This window comes from Pelophylax lessonae (assembly GCF_965119305.1).
Source record: "Pelophylax lessonae genome assembly, chromosome: 1".
In the NCBI taxonomy this organism is placed as follows: domain Eukaryota; kingdom Metazoa; phylum Chordata; class Amphibia; order Anura; family Ranidae; genus Pelophylax; species Pelophylax lessonae.
In genome coordinates, this window is record NC_138768.1 from 488,981,552 (window position 1) to 489,006,588 (window position 25,037).

The following is a 25,037-nucleotide window of genomic DNA, read 5'->3' on the forward strand; positions in this document are numbered from 1 at the left end:
AGCGGCATCCATGTCATCTAGAAGCATCGGTGGCTGGCTGCTGGGCAGCAGAGGATCGGTGTGAGGTGGAGAAGGCGGCCTCCCGCCACCATTTTGGTGAAGACCAGCGTGAGTCCGCGCCGGGAAATACTCCGGCAATTTCTTCACCTGCATCGCGGCTGGACGGGTTTTGCTCATCCCGGCTGAGGCAGGAGGGTGTCCGGTATGTGGGGATAGTCGTGGGTGCCTCGAGAGTGCAGCGGGTCTCCGGTTAGAAGCTGTGATCCCTGGGCTCGGAGCGGAGCTCGCTCAGACTGCGGCCATCTCAGTGCGCGGTCGCCACGCCCCCCTAGTCATACCCATGTTGAAGGAAAGGCCCAGAAAAGTTTTTAACTTGGAAACCATTATTTTGACCAGCATATAAATTGCTCTGGTCCACAATAGATCTGTAAAGATCTTCCGTGAAAAACAGATCAAAAAAATTAAGGGGAGTAAAATTGGCTTTTTCCACATGAATTCCAGGTTGGGCAGTGAATGGGGGAAGTACGGGCGCTGTAGAATCTGTGGGCTGCCAATTAGGATATGCCAGTGCTTCAGGGAGGACACTATGGGCTCTATGGGCCTGTCTTTGAATTCTCGGTGGCTGCGGGTCACTACTCATGCTAGCCACCGTACCAAAATTGTGCTGCGCTGGAAAATTAAATGGTTAAAGTGTCATTATTAATGACATTCGTGCTCAAATTAATGCATCAGAATAAATAAATCATAAGGAAAAAACAATATAAATTGCTCAAAACCGTTTGTTAAAACAATCCATGCAAAGAATTGAAAAAAAGGGAATTTTGAATCCAAAGAAGAGTCCACAATGGTGTAAAAATTCCAAACAATCAACCACAAGTCCCAGTAATAGTTAAATCCGCAGGGTACTATGGAGATAAGAAGACCACCAATGTGCAGATCACCAGAAGAGTAAAAAGGTTGGCAGCTTACCAAAACTAGTGGGTCACTCAAATTAATGAGTAAACCTATATCAGCCTATTGGATGGTAATATCAGGAACGGCCACGAGGTGTCACCTCACCGACTTAAGCAAGATTTCCACATGATATAAAACAGGGAAAGATGACAGGGACATAGCGTAACTCCATAAATAAAATCTGTTTATTTATTAAAAGAACAGTATCACACTCACATTTAGGATGAATGTCACAAGCATAAAAAGTATGTAGGCAACCGCTAAGAGGCGAACGAACATCTCCTTCGGTTTGATGGAACTAGGAGGAAGCCTGCTGTTGGGGGCGTGGTTGCCCCCAACCACGCCCCCAACAGCCGGCTTCCTAGTTCTATCAAACCGAAGGAGATGTTCGTTCGCCTTTTAGCGGTTGCCTACATACTTTTTATGCTTGTGACATTCATCCTAAACGTGAGTGTGATACTGTTCTTTTAATAAATAAACTGATTTTATTTATGGAGTTACGCTATGTCCCTGTCATCTTTCCCTGTTTTATATCATGTGGAAATCTTGCTTAAGTCGGTGAGGTGACACCTCGTGGCCGTTCCTGATATTACCATCCAATAGGCCGATATAGGTTTACTCATTAATTTGAGTGACCCACTAGTTTTGGTAAGCTGCCAACCTTTTTACTGTTCTGGTGATCTTCACATCGGTGGTCTTCTTATCTCCATAGTACCCTGCGGATTTAACTATTACTGGGACTTGTGGTTGATTGTTTGGAATTTTTACACCATTGTGGACTCTTCTTCGGATTCAAAATTCCCTTTTCTCTGTTGCTCATTGACAGACGTAGTCCTCGTTGATACTAACAACTCGGGTTATGCTGCCCTCTACAGGAGTAGGACTAGACAGGAAAGAAAACATTCTGGCCACACCTTAGGGGCAGTCCCAGAGGGTATATCCTCTCTCTCTCTGCTACAGCAAATCAGTTTTTTTCTGTCTAGTTAGGAGTAAGGACCTAGATGCCTTGCTAGGATCTTCGGTCCTGGCAGGATTTTTTTCTTAGAAAGATTTTTTAGACAGCTTTTTTCTCCAGTGTTCCTGTGAGATCTTCAAGCAAGAAAGCTGGAACTGGGCGACGGGCTGGATGTTGAGATCCAGGGGTCACCCCAGTTCAGCCTACGAGCGTGTGCAGGCCATAGCTCCGCGCTGGGTCGGCCGCGACATAGTCCCACTGGACGGGGACTGACCCTGCGAGTTAAACGTCTCGCTTAAACGCCAATGACCATGAGTCACGGCGTCCGTATTGGTCGACAGCCCTCCCACCCCGGTGGAGAGGGGTACTGTCAGGAGTTGGCGCCCGCCTGGTTCCGGTATGGTGAGTAGTATGTTCCCCCTTTTCCCCCTGACGGGTTTGTGGTGAACGCGGGCCCCTCTCTGAAATGGTAAGGATGGATCTCCCCTCTATCCTATAACATGTCACAGATCCCCCTATTTGAGTGTGATTTTTGTGAACAAGAAACCAGGAGGCTTGGTTTGGGAGCTGACAATCTAATGTCATTTCAAAACTGTAAAGATGACTGAAGTCAGTGGCAGCACTAGAATATTACTGTGATAGTATAAGGTATCCTACCTGTCAGAAGTGTTCACAGGGCGATGGCTATACATGTATACTGCAGTCCAGATCGCATTCCTCCAGCAAAGGCAGATGCCTTCCGACGGCCCACAGACCGCATACGGCCCGCCAGGGTCCGGTACCGCCGGCCAGGCTGATCACCATTAGGGTGAAGGTTTGTGGGGCCGAGATTCTCCCGCAGGAGACACGCCGTTATCCTGTACAGGCCGCCGCCATTGTCTGTCAGATCGCACGAGGCCGCCATATTGGCGTAGCCTCGTGTCTCCAGCATGGGGGCGGCCATGTTTGAGGTGACCCAAACACCTCGTGGAGCTAGGGGAGGCGCCGGAAGGCGGGCAGAGGGGCGGAGCCGCCTCCTTTGTACCCGGGAAGCCAGCCAAAAGACTTCCTGTCTGTTCTAGACAGTGCTGAAACAAGTTGCATTTGAAACTCTGAGCATCAAGTGGTGAGCCTTGGGGTCTATCTCTCTCTCTCTCGCTCTGTAGGGGTCCCTAAGCAGGTAACACTGAGGGGCATTGTGGCGCTGGGGGTCTGAAAAAAAAAAAAAGTTTATTTTTTTTTTGGCAATTGATTTTTTCCAGGTAATATCTGGAATTATCATGGACCCTGCCACACAGGTACCCCCACCTGTTTCCCTCGAGGGGGCCGCGGGACCCGCCAGTGCAGAGAGTATGGATGCATTTACAGCAGTTTTGGAGTCTTTGGTGGCTCGGGTGGAGACGGCCTGTCAGGAACGGGGGTCAAGAAAGCGACCCCCGCCTACCCCTATATCATCTGAGACTTCAGATTCAGATTCTGAGATGGTCATTGCAGCTGCAGGTCCCTCTGCAGGGGCTGTTGTCTCAGGTAAAGTTCCCTCAGACAGTGAGGAGGACGTTCATGCTTCCGCCATAGCACAAGAAGAAGCACTGGTGGACGCACTAGTTGTGGCGGTTCAGGAAACCTTAAGACTTGAGGTTTTACCGGCAGAGGCAACTGAAATGGAAATTCCCTTTGGTACTAGCAAACCCACCAAGACGGTGAAGGTTTTTCCTTTACCCAAGTGTTTTGGTAATAAGAGGAATGGGATCATTCAAAGCGTACCTTTACTATTTCCAAGCGCATTGTTAGACGCTATCCGTTTGAGGAATCCCTCATTAAGAAATGGACGGTACCACCAGTGGTGGATCCACCTATTTCCAGACTGAATAAAGCCACGGTTATTCCGGTGGAGGACGCTTCGTCCTTTAAAGATTCGGTGGATCGGAAGGTAGAAGCGGAGTCCCGTACTATCTTTTCCCTGATAGGGTCAGCCTTTAGACCAGTAATTGTCATTGGTCTAGTTTCTCAGACATTAACGGAATGGGCGAGATTGGTGCGCCAGGACCTGAAGGGGAAAGGTATCCCCCAGGCAACATCTGATTTGATGGAACAGATTATACAAGGACTACAGTTTGTCTGTGACGCAGCCTTGGATGCCACCCCCCTATTAGGGCATGCATCTATGTCAGCGGTAATCCTCAGACGTGTGCTGTGGTTAAAATGCTGGTCAGCGGACCTAGGTTCCAAAAAGACCTTGGCGAATCTCCCCTTTCAGGGGAATCGTCTATTTGGGGCCACCCTAGATGAGATCATTAAGGATGCCACTGGGGGCAAAAGCACTTTTTTGCCACAGGCTGCTAAAGCTAAAGGACCTCGTAACAAGCGTGGACCTTTCTTTGCCGCCCATAAAGGGTTCGTTCGCTCTGCTGGAGCAAGCGGGAAGGGCAAAACCCCTCTAGGAGGGTTCAAGAAGCGCTGGTCGGACAAACAAAAGACCGACTCAGCCAAACCTGAAGCTAAGGCTTACGCAGCCTGAAGGTGCGCCCCCACCCGGCTTGAGGGTGGGGGGACGTCTTCACCGGTATTCAGAGCACTAGATCGAGCATCGATCACTGCTACCGGTGCGATTCTTCCCTTCCAACATTTTAGTACTACAGGGAGCGGTAGTTACCGTTCCCTGAACAGATCATTTTCTTTACCTTTTCCAAAGATTAGTCTCAGTTCCCCACAGGAATCGGATCCGGTTGAGCAGACAGACCAAGGAGCCTCTAGCCGGGTGACTTCGGTCTCTAATGTTCAACCAGGAGAAATCATCACTCCTGATAGGAATCAGGTGTCTGATAAATGTGTGGGAACAGAGAACGATCAGACTTTGTCGGATTGCCTAGGCCAGGTAGCTCTAGGGCAGCCTGGTTCGGATCCAGTCAGGCAATATCAGGGTGATGACTTAAGTCAATCACCAAGGATTTTACCATCTGTGTCTTCTTCAGAGCATCCCGGAGGCGCAGAGATTGGTAACGCGCGCCCACGATCCTCCAGCGGACGCAGCAGACGCGCTGAACGGCCTGTAAAGGCAGTGTCAGCTATTAGAGGTATTCCCTCCTCTCAGATTGCTGCTGAGATTTCTCCGCAGGATGGAGATGGAGGGAACTCCAGTTATCCTGGAAATTCTAGGCTAGCCTCGTCAAGCCGGTCAGGCCGACTTGGACATGCTAGTCGCGAACGCTCCTTGGGAACTTCCTCTCAAGGACCGATCTTCCATTGTGCTTTACAGTCGCTGGTTTTAATGGCCTGGCCATTGAGACCCAGGTACTGAAGGACAGAGGGTTGTCAGCTTCAGTTATTCCTACTCTAATTAAGGCAAGGAATGCAACTTCCAGCAAGGTCTATTATCGCACATGGAAGACTTATATCGCGTGGTGCGAATCTTTGGGATTTCCTCCACGTACCTATTCGGTGACTCGAATATTGGCTTTTCTGCAAAAGGGGGTTGATCAGAAACTATCCTTGAGCACCATCAAGGGTCAGGTTTCAGCATTAGCAATCTTCTTTCAGAAGCCCTTGGCTACTCATTCCTTGGTGCGGAATTTCATTCAGGGGGTGCGGCACCTGGCTCCACCAGCCCGCGCGCCCTTACCGCCCTGGGATCTTAATTTGGTTTTGTCGGTTCTGCAGAAACCTCCCTTTGAAAACATCAGGGAGATTCCCTTGCTTACTTTATCCCAGAAGGTGGCCTTCTTGGTGGCTATCACTTCTGCACGCAGGGTGTCAGAACTGGCTGCATTATCATGCCAGTCCCCATATTTAGTGGTTCATAGGGATAAGGTAGTTCTTCATCCGAAGCCATCCTTTCTTCCAAAGGTGGTTTCAGACTTTCATCTGAATGAAGATATTGTGCTACCTTCCTTGTGTCCTCAGCCCAATCATCATCGGGAACATGCGTTGCATTCCTTGGATGTGGTTCGGGCAATCAGGGTATACCTGAAGGCTACGGAATCGTTCCGTGAGACGGATTCACTTTTTGTGATCACGGATGGCCCCAGAAAGGGGTTGCCTGCATCTGCCGCGACTATCTCCAAAAGGATTAGACAGACGGTGGTACAGGCTTATTCTATTAGGGGTCAGAATCCTCCGTTCCCTGTTAAGGCGCACTCCACTCGAGTGCTCAGTACTTCCTAGGCCTTCCGCCATCAGGCGTCAGTGGTCCAGGTATGTAAGGCGGCCACTTGGTCGTCGGTACATACCTTTACAAAATTTTATAAAATTGATGTGATGGCATCGGCGGATGCCTCATTTGGCCGCAAGGTTTTGCAGGCCGCAATTTGAGGAGACCGGTGGTCTACCTCGAGGGTTTTTTTCTGTTGGAATTTCTGTTGAGTCTCATCTTTGATCGATGAGCCTTGAGAACTTCTAGTTGGCACCGGTTGGGCCTTCTAGATTGGATTTTTGTTTTCCATTTTCCCACCCCTCATTTGTGGTACTGCTTTGGGCCGTCCCGAGTTGTTAGTATCAACGAGGACTACGTCTGTCAATGAGCGACAGAGAAAAATGGATTTTTGTAAAATCTTACCGTAAAATCCTTTTCTCTTAAGCTCATTGACAGACGTAGTACCCGCCCCTCTGTTTTGAGTTGGGTTGGGTTAAATTCTCTAAACACTGCTTTGTGACATAACTGATTTGCTGTAGCAGAGAGAGAGAGGATATACCCTCTGGGACTGCCCCTAAGGTGTGGCCAGAATGTTTTCTTTCCTGTCTAGTCCTACTCCTGTAGAGGGCAGCATAACCCGAGTTGTTAGTATCAACGAGGACTACGTCTGTCAATGAGCTTAAGAGAAAAGGATTTTACGGTAAGATTTTACAAAAATCCATTTTTTTTCACTTCTTTGCATGGATTGTTTTAACAAACGGTTTTGAGCAATTTATATTGTTTTTTCCTTATGATTTATTTATTCTGATGCATTAATTTGAGCACGAATGTCAATAATAATGACACTTTAACCATTTAATTTTCCAGCGCAGCACAATTTTGTTATTAATTGTATTTTAGGAGTTCTATGATTCCTATGTGCAGCAGCTTCTTTTATTTACATAATTTGCTTCACTTTTATTAGCGCAGAAATTTCCACTACTACACCTAGCCACCGTACCAGCTTCAACTGCACTTATGGGACTCGCCACGTCCCCAAGTGATACTGCAGTGCTGGTATGTCTAGGTCCAGGGTGTACTAAGCTGCTGGTGCTTGCCAGTTCACCAGAAGTGTAAGCGGCACTAGTACTGGCTCTCTGCTCCATACGAGCACGCTGTCATCTCTGCACCTCAACAACTCCAGAACGGGGTCGGGTACACCTGACCTTAGCAGGGACCCCTCCGTCGTCTGAGCTATCTGTCAGGGAGCCACTGCTCTCTACAGGCTCGTATACTGACCCTGATTCTGCCAGTGAGGCTTCCCCATCGCTCTCTTCTGACATGATCTGACATGGTATGCGGTAGGCCTCTTCACTACTGTACCACCATTTGGACATTTTAGCCACTAAATTTACAGGTACAGTAGTGTGATTCACAGGTAAAAAAGCACCTGCTTGTCAAGGACTATTTCAAACGCTGCAAAAAAAACTGCTAGTGCTAGCAGGGATTAGGCCTGACTCTAACGTAGCGGATTTGTGTGTTGTGTTTTTTGAAAGTGACAGAAGTCTATTGATCACTGCACTTGCCTGGGTGGGGTGGGGTGGGGTGGGGTGGAGTGGGCTGGGCGGAGGGGCTAAACGCAGGTGCTGGCAGGTGTCTTGACCGATCCTGCTAACGCTGCGTTTTGGGAACCCTAAACTATTGGGGACGCTAGTATAGTTCTGATCAGGTCAAAGATGTTGATCCGTCCAGATACTATACTAGTAATGGAGGTGTATGTGTGTGTTACTGGTAATCAAGAGGTTAATTAATATTTCTAACTATGTGGCGGGGATCTGCGTTGTCCTAGACTGACGCTAACTAGCGTTAACGCTAACTAATGTCACCTGTGACACTAATAATAGTGATCAGAAAAAAAAATGTATACTATGAAAGTGATACTGTGACAGGGCAATGAAGGGGTTAACTGGGGATGATCAGGGGGTTAAATCTTTATTGGGGGGGTGGCGGGTATCCTAAGCCTACTTGGGACAGAAACTAACTCACTAGCGCTAAATCAAGTCACAATAACACTATTACAGAAATACAGAAAACCGCTATATACCTGTATCTAGTGTGCAATGTGACGGGCTGAAGGGGTTAACTTGGGGTGATTGGAGGGAATCAGGGGGTTAAATCTTTATTGGGGGGGTGGCGGGTATCCTAAGCCTAAAAGTAACGGTCGCAAGCGCTAAGCCAAGTCACAAGTCACACTATTACAGAAATATAGAAAACTGCTATATACTGTCTATAGTGTGCAATGTGACAGGGGGTGTAGGGGTTAATGGGGGGTGATCAGGGGGTTAAATCTTTATTTGGGGGGGTGGTGGGTATCCTAAGCCTAAAAGTAACAGTCGCTAGCGCTAAACCAAGTCACAAGGCACACTAATACTGTATACAGTGTGCAATGTGACAGGGGGTATAAGGGTTAACTGGGGGAGGTGATTGGGGGTTAAATATGCTTAGCTACGTGTGTGTGTGTGCTTGATGCAGTACTTACAGTTGATCTTCTCTCCTCTCACGCTGGAATCCAAAAAGGATTATGGGAGGGGAGAGACTATCTTTTCTGTGCCTGTGTGTACATTACACAGGCACAGCTAAGTCTGTGATTGGTCAGGACCGATCACCAGGTCCAGACCAAAAATCATTGGCCTGGACCTGATGATTGATCGGTTCTGAACTGAATCAGAGCAACGGCAGGCCCAGGGGCGCGCGGGAGTGCGCCCCATGGCCCCGAGAGCGAGCGCTGTACATGTACGGGCTTTACCTGTACAAGCCAGCCTGCCGCAGTACATCAGCGGTGGCTGGTCGTAAAGTGGTTAATAAAATTTTTATTTTTGTAAAGAAGCTCAAGTTATTAAAAAAAAAAAGTTAAAATTGTTATATTCTATTTATTAAAAAAAAAAAAAAAAAAAAACACTCTATTGTTTCTCTGACAGCCTCGCCCTCTTTTCGCTCAGATAAAACAGTCAAAACATCAAGCAACCGCAGTTCAAGTAAGTGATTGCCTTCTAATGTTAATCTGTGGTCATGCATGTACTGTTAATATGTCCCCTCTACTTATCTTCAGTACCAAATTTTACATCCTTTTATAATCCTGTAACAATGATATTTAAAGTGTTAGGTTTAATTATATTGGGGAATTTACCATTAACACAGGGCTGCATGTTTTCCATTTGTTGATACACAGTACATTCACAGGCATATGCCCTTACACATTTACCAGTTTTAAAATGAAAACACCCCCTATATTTTTAAAGTGTTACTAAACCCACAACGGTAAAATCAGTTTGTAAATGCAGTAAAGCATGCTTGTTTTACTCACTGTGGAACCTAAGGGGTTAACCCTCCGCATTGTGTAAAAAGGCTGTTTGATCCTGTCTTCTCTGATCCTCCGCTTCTTTTACTGTCCCCAATCCATCTGCTGATATTACAGAGCCCTAGGAGGCAATCTGCACATGCAGGGGTGTATTGCTTGCTAGAGCGTTTTTTTTTTTTTTAGGAAGGTGCATGTGATCCGCACAGGGCCAATCAAAAGTCATGCAGCCTTATAGGACAGTCAGAGGAGAATGAAAATTCCTCCTACAACTTTAACCAGTGCTTGGCTGGACACTGATAGAAGCCACACTTCACCCAGTGATCTAGTAAGGTACTCCTTACCGGAAATATATGACCCCTTGATTATAGGGGGTCACATAGACATTTTCTCCAACTCAATGCACGATCCTCAGCTCCTCTGTCACACGATAGGTTCCAGTAACAAGCCTTTAGAGCATAGCTCGGATCAGGTGGCAAACATGGGTGGAATGAAAAGAGACTCTCATGGTGCAGTAAATCAAAACATGTCGCTTTATTTAAAAAGAAATGCACTTACTAGAATCTCCATAAAAGAATCGCCTTTCTCATAAAAGTATACAGCGGGGTTGAGAGCACTTGCGATCGTACAGCGCTCCTCTAACCCGGAAGTGGCTACGGTCTCACGTTTCCCTTCCCGGCGTACGTTTCGTCAGTACGACCTGACGTCATCAGGGGATCATGTGACCGTATGTTTACTTCTCCTTTTTATTGAGAGTAAACCACTCGGCATCCAATCAAAACCTCCTTAGTTCCTTACTCCACCCACATGACTCGGATCGGAATCATTACGGGGGCCTGATTAGAACAAAAAGGATAATAACATAATATTGCAGCATTGTCGCTGCAGCTTCTCCCTTTTATTGGAGTATACGCTTATATTGAACCCAATGCAAAAAATTGCTTAGTTTTAAACTTGGACTGCAACTATGCTTACTGGGATTTTTTAATGGAATGCCTCGCGTTACAATAAATTTATTACTTAAATTTTTTTTTTTTTTTTATACCAATAACGGTGTTAATACAAATGCATAAACCTAATTAGACTCATTAACCATTTGTATACTAAATATCTTAAATAGCACGTTATAAATTGCAGATTTGCATATACTTTAAACATTAATTTAATATCTTTAAAACCCATGATTGGGGATGGATTATGAATTATTTTAGTTATAAAATGTAAAATTAAATTCCAATTAAAAATTGGATATAAAGCAATTCAAATCTATCTCAATGTTCATACCTAAAGGTTGCAATGTGTTCATTTTATATATCCATTGGGTTTCATTAATGGATATTTTTTGGGTCATGTTTCCTCCTCTCCAATGATTTGTTACTCTGTCTATACCACAAAACGTCATTTTTGAGGGATCCTTATTGTGGTACAGGCGAAAATGATTGGAGAGGCTATGTTTTGGGAATCCCTTCCTCACGTTTTTTACATGTTCGTTGATACGCACCGATAGTTGTCTAGTGGTCCTTCCAATATATTGGAGGCCACAAGGACAACTTATCAGGTATGTGACGTGGGTGGACCTACATGAAATGAATTTTTTGATGTTGAATTGCTGACCAGTAACATTCGATTGGAGGGTGGTGGTTTTCCTCGGATTTTTCTTAGTTTTCTTGCACGCATTGCACCTCCCACAGCGAAAAAAAACATTCTGGTCTAGAAATGTTAATTTGTTAGTGGGTGGGTCTGGTATATTTGGAGCAATGCTATGTCTGAGATTAGGAGCTTTTCGATATATAAAAATCGGCTTTTCCGGCAATATTTTGTTCAAGGTTTTATCTTTTTTCAAAATTGGCCAATGTTTTCTCATAATGGCTTCCACTTTTTTATAATCTCTGTTGAAATTGGTTAGGAATGCTGTTTCTCCATTACTGTTCTTATTCTTCTTTTTTGTTTTGAGCAGATCTTTCCTAGGCATTTGTCGCACAAGTTCTCTTGTTTTCAATACTTCTTCCAATTTGTACCCTTTCTCAACAAATCTAGATGTTAACAGATTTGATTGAGTCAAATAGTCCTCCTCTTTCTTACAATTGCGTCTTAACACCGTTATTGGTATAAAAAAAAGTAATAAATTTATTGTAACGCGAGGCATTCCATTAAAAAATCCCAGTAAGCATAGTTGCAGTCCAAGTTTAAAACTAAGCAATTTTTTGCATTGGGTTCAATATAAGCGTATACTCCAATAAAAGGGAGAAGCTGCGGCGACAATGCTGCAATATTATGTTATTATCCTTTTTGTTCTAATCGGGCCCCCGTAATGATTCCGATCCGAGTCATGTGGGTGGAGTAAGGAACTAAGGAGGTTTTGATTGGATGCCGAGTGGTTTACTCTCAATAAAAAGGAGAAGTAAACATACAGTCACATGATCCCCTGATGACGTCAGGTCGTACTGACGAAACGTACGTCGGGAAGGGAAACGTGAGACCATAGCCACTTCCGGGTTAGAGGAGCGCTGTACGATTGGCAGTGCTCTCAACCCCGCTGTATACTTTTATGAGAAAGGCGATTCTTTTATGGAGATTCTAGTAAGTGCATTTCTTTTTAAATAAAGCGACATGTTTTGATTTACTGCACCATGAGAGTCTCTTTTCATTCCACCCATGTTTGCCACCTGATCCGAGCTATGCTCTAAAGGCTTGTTACTGGAACCTATTGTGTGACAGAGGAGCTGAGGATCGTGCATTGAGTTGGAGAAAATGTCTATGTGACCCCCTATAATCAAGGGGTCATATATTTCCGGTAAGGAGTACCTTACTAGATCACTGGGTGAAGTGTGGAGGTGAAGGCTTAATCTGCACTAACTATCAAGTCTCTGCTACATTGTGTGACACCAATGATATGTGGACTGGTTGATGCTGCATATGGACTGTTTGCACTTTATAATGTTGGGCACAGATTGATTGATGTTTTGAATTTGGATTGGTACTAATTATGAATTGTTGATCTAATATCTGCACAGGCACTTTATATTTATGTTTGAGCGCGACACTTTCCTTCTTTTAAACAATCGTTCAGCACATTTGCTTTTTTTGTTGCTGCTCACTACAAGGAAGCAATTCCTTTAAATTAATAATTATTTATTTATTCACATATATTTATATTTTATATATATTTATATACACGGTTGAACTATTTGCGCAGTTTTTGGTTACACCAAACCCCCTTTCTGATTTCCTACACACCCACTTGTGTTTAAACTTGCAGCAATGGAAATATTTGATTTTATGAACAACCGCAATACAGTAATGGAGAAACAGCATTCCTAACCAATTTCAACAGAGATTATAAAAAAGTGGAAGCCATTATGAGAAAACATTGGCCAATTTTGAAAAAAGATAAAACCTTGAACCAAATATTGCCGGAAAAGCCGATTTTTATATATCGAAAAGCTCCCAATCTCAGACATAGCATTGCTCCAAATATACCAGACCCACCCACTAACAAATTAACATTTCTAGACCAGAATGTTTTTTTTCGCTGTGGGAGGTGCAACGCGTGCAAGAAAACTAAGAAAAATCAGAGGAAAACCACCACCTTCCAATCGAATGTTACTGGTCAGCAATTCAACATCAAAAAATTCATTTCATGTAGGTCCACCCACGTCACATACCTGATAAGTTGTCCTTGTGGCCTCCAATATATTGGAAGGACCACTAGACAACTATCGGTGCGTATCAACGAACATGTAAAAAACGTGAGGAAGGGATTCCCAAAACATAGCCTCTCCAATCATTTTCGCCTGTACCACAATAAGGATCCCTCAAAAATAACGTTTTGTGGTATAGACAGAGTAACAAATCATTGGAGAGGAGGAAACATGACCCAAAAAATATCCATTAATGAAACCCAATGGATATATAAAATGAACACATTGCAACCTTTAGGTATGAACATTGAGATAGATTTGAATTTCTTTATATCCAATTTTTAATTTTTAATTGGAATTTAATTTTACATTTTATAACTAAAATAATTCATAATCCATCCCCAATCATGGGTTTTAAAGATATTAAATTAATGTTTAAAGTATATGCAAATCTGCAATTTATAACGTGCTATTTAAGATATTTAGTATACAAATGGTTAATGAGTCTAATTAGGTTTATGCATTTGTATTAACACCGTTATTGGTATAAAAAAATAAAATTTTTAAGTAAAAAAAATTTATTGTAACGCGAGGCATTCCATTAAAAAATCCCAGTAAGCATAGTTGCAGTCCAAGTTTAAAACTAAGCAATTTTTTGCATTGGGTTCAATATAAGCGTATACTCCAATAAAAGGGAGAAGCTGCGGCGACAATGCTGCAATATTATGTTATTATCCTTTTTGTTCTAATCAGGCCCCCGTAATGATTCCAATCCGAGTCATGTGGGTGGAGTAAGGAACTAAGGAGGTTTTGATTGGATGCTGAGTGGTTTACTCTCAATAAAAAGGAGAAGTAAACATACGGTCACATGATCCCCTGATGACGTCAGGTCGTACTGACGAAACGTACGTCGGGAAGGGAAACGTGAGACCGTAGCCACTTCCGGGTTAGAGGAGCGCTGTACGATCGGCAGTGCTCTCAACCCCGCTGTATACTTTTATGAGAAAGGCGATTCTTTTATGGAGATTCTAGTAAGTGCATTTCTTTTTAAATAAAGCGACATGTTTTGATTTACTGCACCATGAGAGTCTCTTTTCATTCCACCCATGTTTGCCACCTGATCCGAGCTATGCTCTAAAGGCTTGTTACTGGAACCTATTGTGTGACAGAGGAGCTGAGGATCGTGCATTGAGTTGGAGAAAATGTCTATGTGACCCCCTATAATCAAGGGGTCATATATTTCCGGTAAGGAGTACCTTACTAGATCACTGGGTGAAGTGTGGAGGTGAAGGCTTAATCTGCACTAACTATCAAGTCTCTGCTACATTGTGTGACACCAATGATATGTGGACTGGTTGATGCTGCATATGGACTGTTTGCACTTTATAATGTTGGGCACAGATTGATTGATGTTTTGAATTTAGATTGGTACTAATTATGAATTGTTGATCTAATATCTGCACAGGCACTTTATATTTATGTTTGAGCGCGACACTTTCCTTCTTTTAAACAATCGTTCAACACATTTGCTTTTTTTGTTGCTGCTCACTACAAGGAAGCAATTCCTTTAAATTAATAATTATTTATTTATTCACATATATTTATATTTTATATATATTTATATACACGGTTGAACCATTTGCGCAGTTTTTGGTTACACCAAACCCCTTTTCTGACTGATAGAAGCCACAAGACTGCTATATCCTGCTGATGAGAAAAGGTATTTAGCAGTTTAAATTTACCAACATAATTGTATTTTCCTGTTCTGTGTACTGTGGGAGACCAGATAGAGTGAATGCAGGGTCCTGGGTTTAGCAACACTTTAAGGTATTAAAGGGGTAACTGCAGGTAACTGTTAACCATCTTACTACCGTTGTATCTACTTCTTGGATGTTTTTTTTTTTTTCCAGAACTATCCGTTGGGCTGCAAGTGTCTGAACTGAGCCATTACTGTTTGGCTCTGTTCAGACTCTGTGCAAGGAGTTATTTCAAGCAGCTATGTACCATGTAATTACTAATCTCAGGGATCATGTTAATCTGTGGGCCCTCCCCTTCTTCTTACAATGAAGAGCAAGAACTAATTAATGTCATTGTTTACTACTTAATGTAGCAAGCAGATTTTTAATTCTTTCACTTCCACCAACTCACATATACATCTGATCTCCTGTGTGTCTGCTGTGATTTTTATATTTACAGCAGACACACAAGATCAGATGTATACATGTTGCGCTTTTTATCAAGCTAAAAGCGCTAGTGCTTTAAAAATAAATTAAATAATGAAAAAAGAAGAGATGGATTTGGATCCAGTGGTTAACCTGGAAATTGCCAACATCCCATGGGAATAGATAAAAGAACAAATTTCCCTAGGGTGTGGGACTTTAAATGGCAATAACCAGGTCTTGAGTAGTAATTATTTTACTAGATTTATTAATATTAGACAAACAATATCTGAAAGTACATTTCAAAAGAATGACACTGAATAGACAAACACTTTAAAAATACAAGTGGCCATATGTTACGTCTCTTGGACTGGAGGTGGCTGAGACTTCCAAAGGAGACCAACGGTCAGATAGGGATAGATCTCAGACTAAGGGTACGAAACATAGCAATCAGTAACAAACAATGATGATAAATCAACCATATTTACATAGTATGAAAATACAAAGTGTTTGCTGTGACAAAGCTATAGCTATAGTATATATTGTTCACAATGTAGATATTATATGTATAGATAAGTACCACATAGAGTAGTCCTAGACAAATAAGGCCACAGAATTTAAAACAAGCAGGTGAAGACCTGCATCTCAGAAGTCTGCTGTGCTCCTGACAAACTCATTTAGCACTCTGCCACAATAGTAGGTGTGCAGGTCACTATTTCACAGTGAGAGGAAAAGGCAGAAAGGCCCAAAGGTCGACAGGGGCTATGAAGCAGTGTAAGGTGGTTATGCAGCAGGGCTGGCCGCGTCTAGCCAGAGGACTCCCACAAGGATCCCAAGGATCGGTCCAAAACAGAGGGCGTCTAAAGGAAAAAGAGGGGGGCGAATAAAAGATGTCTATCCTGATAATGAAGGGGAGGGGGAGGAAGAGACAAAATGTCTCCGCAATAGATAATTGTGAGCCATAAGGCTCACCGTCTGTTGTACTCCCAGTGGAGATAGATTGTATACGAGTATTGAAGTTGAGGGGTCCCTATGGAGAGAGTCCCTGGGAGGAGAAAGACCCAATACTGAGTAACTTTGATATATACTCGGCCAAAAAGCAAGGTTGTGTAGTAAGGAGTGCTGGGAATGTAAGAAAACCTCAGGTGGAGTAGATGGTAAGTGTCAAAAGGTATATATAGCATTTACAAAGTAATCCCTGTGCACCGTGAGTTTAAGAGTTTGATGAGATTGGTTAGGAATAGAGATACATATATATATACCACCAGGCATGAAGGTAGGAGCATATGAAAGAAAGGAGAACCCGAGTAGTGAATCAGTATCGTCATCCAAGAATACAATTGGAAAATGCTTGGTGTTGCCCAGTTGGGCAGAAGAAACAAGGAAAGGGTGAGGACTCGAGTGGTAATGGGTAAGAATAGAGTCAGCATGTCCTATAGGCGGACCATGGATGGTAGCACATATTCTCTACCATATTGCCTTACCTGGGTATCGAGTAGGAGGGTGTAGAATGGCGGCCCGCACTCAGGGTTGAGAGCGTCCACCATTTAAAGACGCCGGCGCACGCGCAGAGCCAGAGAGGTCTCCCCCTATGGCGTGTGTGTGGACCAATCGGGGTCCTCTGTGTCTGGAGCGCACAGCGCTGCCCATGTCATCGACGTCGGCCGCGGCGTGCGTTCCGGGCGCGCCATCGCACGTCATACGGCCACCAGAGCTCTTCCAATGATGACGCACGGAAGCCAGTAGGGGGTGGGGTCGCCCCTTTGTGCGCTGGGGGGAGCCCAAGGCGGCAACAGCCAACCGCATCCCGCTGATAAAACGCAAGCTTTAAACAAACACTTTGTTTACATCAATTTGAATAATTGTACTTGTTTACAGAAATCATTATGAGAACGTTGAACATGGCAATGAAAAATGAAAAAGTATGAAAAAAAGGGGGACCCTTTACTTATAAAGAGTAACAGTAATTTGTATAATCATACACATATACAGGAATCAGTTTGACAGGACTAAATCTGGCGCATAGAGGGAGAGCCAACTAGACAGTGGGTCTCGGATTACATCGAATCTTTTAAATATTAAATATGTTAGGCCAAAGAATATAGGTATCCATCCATATGACCCGGTCATTACAGGCGGGTCAGGAGGATGGAATCAGAAATGAAATATAGCTAGAGTTTCTTCTGTGCGTTGTACATATTGATTGTCACGCCAATTGATAGTTATGAAACTTTTTCATCTATGTGGTTTTTAAATTTATTCTTGCAGGGCATAATGAGGTAGCTTGTTACTAGTCTCGTATTATGCCTACTAGGGCCACTCTCTGGTGCACTTGGAGTGGTAGAAACCACAACAGGACATTTTTCATGGTCATAGTATAAAGATAGAAAAGCCCCTTATTTTTATAGTAAAGGTGATTTGAATCATGGCGGGTATATGCTGCCTCTATTAAAACCCCATCCAGCACGGTATGAAAAAAGAGAACAAAAAGATTTTTCAAGGCACTACACAGACCACAAATGGACCTAAATATATAATGTCACTTGTGAGGGGGTGCACGGCTCCCCAACTAAAACATCAGGGACACCCGCATCGTACAGCATAACAAAGGTTAGAGTACATGCCGTCCGTGTGTCAATAGAGGCAAGTATTGATGGATGTTTTTCATCCATATATTATTTGTTTTATTCCTAACATTTTATTATAGTCGCCAGTTGTACCTGTCAGTATTATGAATACGGTTTTAAGGTATATGTGAAGACCGAGAAGATAACAACAAGGAGGTCACCCCCAGGATATCTGGATTGTGTCCATTTTTGGATTGGATCATACGGACTGTGGGCACCCGGAAGTTCAAGCCTCAGGGGTCCCAGCCTCCTGAGGAGAAACCCTCAAGAAAGGGCTTAAAACTAATATTGTCATTGAGGCCTGGGGGTATGATGGCTTTCAGATTGTGAATCCATCTAGATTCTCTTTGTAGGAGTGTTTTATCCAAGACTTCTCCTCTGCTGCTGGGGTGCACTCTATCGAGAATAATAAAGGAAACCTGTGGGAAAATACCCTTATGCGTGCCCAGAACATGTCTCCCCAGTGGGAGTTCGGGATTGCACTGACGCATGCAGGAGATGTGTCTTTGTGCTTGTTTGTGGAACTCGTTCTTGGTCTTTCCCACATAAAAGCACGCACAGGAGCAGAGGAGGAGATAGACCACTCCAAAGGTCTTGCAATTTGCATAGTGCGAAGGCCTATAAGGTTGGCCGTTGGGTAAGAGAGTATTGGTGTTAGTATTCATGTGGCGGCAGATGTTACAGCCACCACATTTGAATGTCCCCGGTCGCTTGCAGGGATCATATCTGAATTCACCAGTGAACTCACTGTTCACCAGTCTATCCTTCAGTGATTGTGCCTTACGGTAAGTTATAGCTGTTTTTTCAGTTACAAATGGATTAAGATTCAAGTCGCATGTCAGCAAGTGCCAATATTTGTTCACGATATTGTGGATGCGGTCATGTTGTTTTGTATATTTGGTGATAATGCACGCTTAATGTTGTGTTTTATCATCTTTTTGTGTCAAAGTTGTCCCTTTCTTGTTTTTGAATAGCAATTCCTTTCGCTTACATGCCTTTGCCTTCTGATACGCTTTTTTTAGACACGTCTGTGAGTATCCCCGCTTTGTTAGCCTAGTTCTTAGTTTGTCTGCCTCAATTTTGAAGGTATGTTCTTCGGAGCAATTTCTGCGAAGTCGCAGATATTGTCCGTATGGAATACATTTCAAAAGCGGAGTGGGATGGGAACTGGTAGCGTATAGAATGGTGTTAGCTGCGGTCGGTTTCCTAAATAGGGTTGTTCTAATTTGTACACATTGGTCCTTTGTTATGGTGATGTCCAGGAAGTCGATGGTGTTCAAATCGAAATTGAGAGTAAATGTTAAATTGGATGAGTTCTTGTTTATACAATTCACACATTCAGAAAGCAGTTCACAAGTACCTGTCCAGATAATCAGTACATCATCGATGTACCGATGCCATGCTAGTATGTGTTGTGTATATTGAAGATGAGATTCCTCTGAGAGGAAGGATTGTTCCCACTCCCCCAGGTACAGGTTGGCGTACGATGGGGCACAACATGTCCCCATCGCAACGCCCTGTACCTGGAGGAAGTGGGAACCGTCAAAGGCGAATACATTTCACAGTAGAATGTACTCCAAGGATTGTAAAATGAAATTCAGTGTAGATGGTGAATCTAAATTATATTGGGTCAGGACACGTCCGATCGTTCGGATGCCCTGCTGGTGGGGGATGGAGCTGTAAAGAACTTCTACATCGATCGCCACCAGCAGGGCATCCGAAGGAACCGACATGCCCTCCAGTAGTTGTAGCAAATGCATCGTATCCTTGACAAAAGAGGGGAGGATCTGTACAAACGGATAAAGTTTGCTATCAATGTATCTACTAAGATTTTCTGCAATACTACCTCTGCCGGAGACAATTGGTCTGCCCAGCGGATCGGTTTTATTTTTGTGACTCTTTGGTAGGCTGTAGAACGTTGGAATTTTGGGGTACTTGATGCGAAGGTAGTCCCAAGTATTCTTGTCGATGCAGCCTGTCAAGTAAGCACCATCGACAAGGGTATAAAATTCTGAAAAGTATTTGTCAATTGTCACCCTGGAAATTTTCTTATACCAATTAGGGTTATCTAGGATTTTCCAACACATTTGACTATATTGTTGGTTGTTCATGATCATGATATTCCCCCCCTTTGTCAGATGGTTTGATGGTTAATTGGAACTGCTTTGTGAGTGTGGTAAGTGCAATCCTTTCTTCATTGCTCAAATTAGAAATGTTTGAGGACGGTCTAATTTTTTCGACTTCACTGGAGACCAACATAACAAAGGCCGCTAAATTCGTGCTGGAATTTAATGCTGGAAACTTATCAGATTTTTTCTGAAAGTGAGAGGAAGGATTCGGCTGGGCCTGTTCACCCAATAGGGAGTCCAAATCGATTCTATCAATGAGGTCGGGGCCATCCTGTTCCTCAAGTAAGGAAATCAGAGTGTCCAAAGCTTCATTATCCAATTTTTTGGACTTTGGCTGTAATAGTTTTGGGTTGTATTTTTGTGCGTGTTGGCTCTGCAATAATATCTTGCGAGCAAACAAATTTAGGTCTTTTTTGAACTCAAACTTATCTATGTCCATTGCGGGACAGAATGTTAGGCCCTTACGTAGAAGTGTAATTTGGGCTGTTGAAAGTGGATAGTCAGAGACATTAATGATGTCACTATCATCTTCTGATGATCGCTGTTCACCAATGGCGGGGGGGATGCGTTTCATGAGAGTTCCTCATTCATCGCATTCTCCGCCGCCATTGTGTGAGTGGTGTCTGTAATGGCAATATGTTTGATTTCCGAAGTATTCTTAACCGGTAGATTAATATTTGTCATACTTCGTGTATCCAATGAAAGATTGGATAAAGGTGTTGACCCGGATAAATAATTACTACTCAAGACCTGGTTATTGCCATTTAAAGTCCCGCACCCGAGGGGAATTTGTTCTTTTGTCTATTACCATGGGATGTTGGCAATTTCCAGGTTAACCACTGCATCCAAATCAATCTCTTCTAAAGTTTAGAGTAGCAAATACCAATCTCCCCACCTCCTAGGGGGTTTTTTCTTTGTTGATCCACTAATGGCAGTACTGATGGGCTGTGCGACAGATGCACTGATGGGCTGTGCGACAGATGCACTGATGGGCTGTGCGACAGATGCACTGATGGGCTGTGCGACAGATCTGCTGATGGTTGTATTGATGGGCTGTGTGACAGACCACTGATAGCAGTACTGATGGGCTATGGGACAGATCCATTGATGGGCTGTGTGACAGATCCACTGATGGGCTGTGTGACAGAGCCATTGATGGGCTGTGTGACAGATCTGCTGATGATGGTATTGATGGGCTGTGTGACCGATCCCCTGATGACAGTACTGATGGGCTGTGGGACAAATCCACTGATGGCAGTACTGATGTGTTGTGTGACAAATCCACTAATAGGCTACATAACTGATGCACTGATGGTCTGTGTAACAGATCTGCTGATGGCAGTATTGATGGGCTCTGTGACCGGTGCACCGATGGGCTGTGTGACATCACTAATAAGCTGTGTGACAGATCAGTGATGGCAGTACTAATGGGCTGTGTGACGCATCTGCTCGTGGCAGTACTGATGGGTTGTGTGACAGATCCACTGATGGCAGTATTGATGGGCTGTGTGACAGGTGCACCGATGGACTGTGTGACAGGTGCACCGATGGACTGTGTGACAGGTGCACCGATGGACTCTGTGACAGGTGCACCGATGGGCTGTGTGACAGATCTGCTGGAGGGCTGTGTGACAGATCTGCTGGAGGGCTGTGTGACAGATCTGCCGGAGGGCTGTGTGACAGATCTGCCGGAGGGCTGTGTGACAGATCTGCCGGAGGGCTGTGTGACAGATCTGCCGGAGGGCTGTGTGACAGATCTGCCGGAGGGCTGTGTGACAGATCTGCCGGAGGGCTGTGTGACAGATCTGCCGGAGGGCTGTGTGACAGATCTGCCGGAGGGCTGTGTGACAGATCTGCCGGAGGGCTGTGTGACAGATCTGCCGGAGGGCTGTGTGACAGATCTGCCGGAGGGCTGTGTGACAGATCTGCCGGGGGGCTGTGTGACAGATCTGCTGAGGGGGCTGTGTGACAGATCTGCTGAGGGGGCTGTGTGACAGATCTGCTGAGGGGGCTGTGTGACAGATCTGCTGAGGGGGCTGTGTGACAGATCTGCTGAGGGGGCTGTGTGACAGATCTGCTGGAGGGCTGTGTGACAGATCTGCTGGAGGGCTGTGTGACAGATCTGCTGGAGGGCTGTGTGACAGATCTGCTGGAGGGCTGTGTGACAGATCCACTGATTGTGGTATTGATGGGCTGAGTGATAGATCCACTGATGGCAATACTGATGGGCTGTGTAACAGATGCACTGATGGGCTTATAGATACCACTCTCTTGCTACTGTCATTATGCCATTGTTTTCACCCACACTTTCCATGTGTGTGGCGTGTCTCGCCTTGTCTGCCTGCCCTGTGCACCCTCAGCTCTCGTGGGAGACACCCAGGGTTATGCTTTTACCTCCATTGCCAATGGTGCTATAGCTGCAACGTAAGTTTGGGAATTTTGGGGCTTTGTCTCCCTTTCCCTCCCCCCCTCCAGTTTTCATTCATCATCATTGTTGCAATTTTCTTATACTCATAGATGCATATCATACTCCTGATGAAGTGGCGAACCTAGTCCACGAAAAGCGTTGTCTGTTGATGTCATGATTTTTATTCAATTACTCTTTACTCCTTGTGAACCTGGATTTGGGAACCACTTACCAGCTCTCCTATGATCTTGGTTTTTTACATTATACATTCTATGTCTGCGTAGCTGTATGTATCAGTAAATGTGTTCTTTTTTTGTCCTGCCAGCCTTGTCATGTCACTCATTTAAAGTCCCAACCTTTTCTTTATTTCCTTTCCACTGATGGGCTGTGTGACAGATCTGCTGCTGATGGTAATGATGGGCTATGTGACAGATCCACTGATGGGCTGTGTGACAGGTCCGCTGATGGGCTGTGTGACAGGTCCGCTGATGGGCTGTGTGACAGGTCCGCTGATGGGCTGTGTGACAGGTCCGCTGATGGGCTGTGTGACAGGTCCGCTGATGGGCTGTGTGACAGATCCGCTGATGGGCTGTGTGACAGATCCGCTGATGGGCTGTGTGACAGATCCGCTGATGGGCTGTGTGACAGATCCGCTGATGGGCTGTGTGACAGATCCGCTGATTGGGCTGTGTGACAGATCCGCTGATTGGGCTGTGTGACAGATCCACTGATTGGGCTGTGTAACCGATCCACTAATTGGGCTGTGTGACAGATCCACTGATCCACTGATTGGGCTGTGTGACAGATCCACTGATTGGGCTGTGTGACAGATCCACTGATTGGGCTGTGTGACAGGTCCACTGATTGGACTGTGTAACAGGTCCACTGATTGGGCTGTGTGACATGTCCACTGATTGGGCTGTGTGACAGGTCCACTGATGGGCTGTGTAACAGATCTGTTGATGGTGGTACTGATTGGCTGTTTGACCGCTGATTGGGCTGTGTGACGGATCCGCTGATTGGGCTGTGTGACGGATCCGCTGATGGGCTGTTTGACAGATCCGCGGATTGGGCTGTGTGACCGATCTGCTGATTGGGCTGTGTGACGGATCTGCTGATTGGGCTGTATGATGGATCTGCTGATTGGGCTGTGTGATGGATCCGCTGATGGGCTGTGTGACGAATCTGCTGATGGGCTGTGTGACCGATCTGCTGGGCAGTAATGATGGGCTGTTTAAAATACTCACTAATGGGCTATGTAACAGATGCACTGATGGGCTGTGTGACAGATGCACTGCTGGTGGTACTGATGGGCTTCGTAACAGATCCGTGGGTGGCGGTACTGGTGGGCTGTGTGACAGATTCACTGATGGCAGTACTGATGGGCTGTGTGGCAGATCAGTAATGGGCCGTGTGACTGATCACTGATGGCAGTACTGATGGACTGTGTTACAGATCTGCTGATGGCAGTACTGATGGGCTGTATGACAGATCACTGATGGCATTACTGATGGGCTGTGTTACAGATCTGCTGATGGCAGTACTGATGGGCTGTATGACAGATCACTGATGGCATTACTGATGGGCTGTGTGATACATTGATGGCAGTACTGGTGGCCTGTGCGACCCATCCGCTGGTGGGCTGTGCGACCCATCCGCTGGTGGGCTGTGCGACCCATCCGCTGGTGGGCTGTGCGACCCATCCGCTGGTGGGCTGTGCGACCCATCCGCTGGTGGGCTGTGCGACCCATCCGCTGTTGGGCTGTGCGACCCATCCGCTGTTGGGCTGTGCGACCCATCCGCTGTTGGGCTGTGCGACCCATCCGCTGTTGGGCTGTGCGACCCATCCGCTGTTGGGCTGTGCGACAGATCCGCTGACGGGCTGGGCAACAGATCCGCTGACGGGCTGTGTAACAGATCCACTGATAGTGGTACTGAGAGGCTATGTGACAGGTAACTGGTCACAGGTTCTCGTTATACGTTGGGGGGGAGGGGGTGTGGTACACAGTAATGTGTGACAGTAAAGTAAAATAACAGTCACTCACAGATTCTGGCTCTCCTCGATTGTTGTGTGAGGAGAAGAAGCCAGCAACAGCTTGTACTTGTAACCACTCTAGTGTTTACAGTTGTGACTGGCTGTGATTTAATTGGCTGTTTACCCTGATTGGGGATGGGCCTGTGTCAAAGGGTCACGCCTCATCCACAATCGCCACGCTGCGTGCACAGCAGCATATCCTGAAGGGCCTCATATGGCGCCCGATCAGGATAAAGGATCCACCGCCCAGCTAGCGATCTGTTATAGGCTGGGCGTAATCTGGTTAAATACTTTGTTCTTTTTTTTTTTTTTAAATAAATCTTTATTTTCGTATTGATAGCAAAAGGAGAAAAAGAATACAAACATTCCCAAAGAACTATACAAAGTAAATATGTTCTGTTCTTAAAAAACTCTATTGTGGTTCATTTTGTACAAATATTTTATGTAGGATTGTCAACATGGCAAAATTATTTATAGGATAGACATGCAGTTGTAAGTTTTATATGATCCATTGCAAAATGTTTAAAATTTGGGATATATACCTATATGCAACATACAAGGAATAAAGTAAGATTTAACGCAGAAGTACAGCCTAATACCTTAAATTCTACCCTGCAATCATTAATGTGATCTGAGTTCAGCCTCATGTGTCAAAATGAAAAAAATCCCAGTTTTTCTACCTTTATTT

At 44.8% G+C, this 25,037-nt stretch overlaps 1 protein-coding gene across 2 annotated transcripts in view; it reads left to right on the forward strand.

The window, feature by feature from the left end:
• The window catches only part of SH3GL1 (SH3 domain containing GRB2 like 1, endophilin A2), a 919,809-nt gene that overhangs the window by 888,313 nt on the left and 6,459 nt on the right, over positions 1–25,037 (forward strand). The window contains exon 8 of one of the 2 annotated variants that reach the window (XM_082263930.1): positions 8,975–9,031. The exons of the other annotated variant lie outside the window; for it this stretch is intronic. Coding sequence (XP_082120056.1) covers positions 8,975–9,031 — 57 coding nt within the window. The remainder of the gene's footprint in view (positions 1–8,974; positions 9,032–25,037) is intronic. 2 annotated transcript variants of the gene reach the window in all.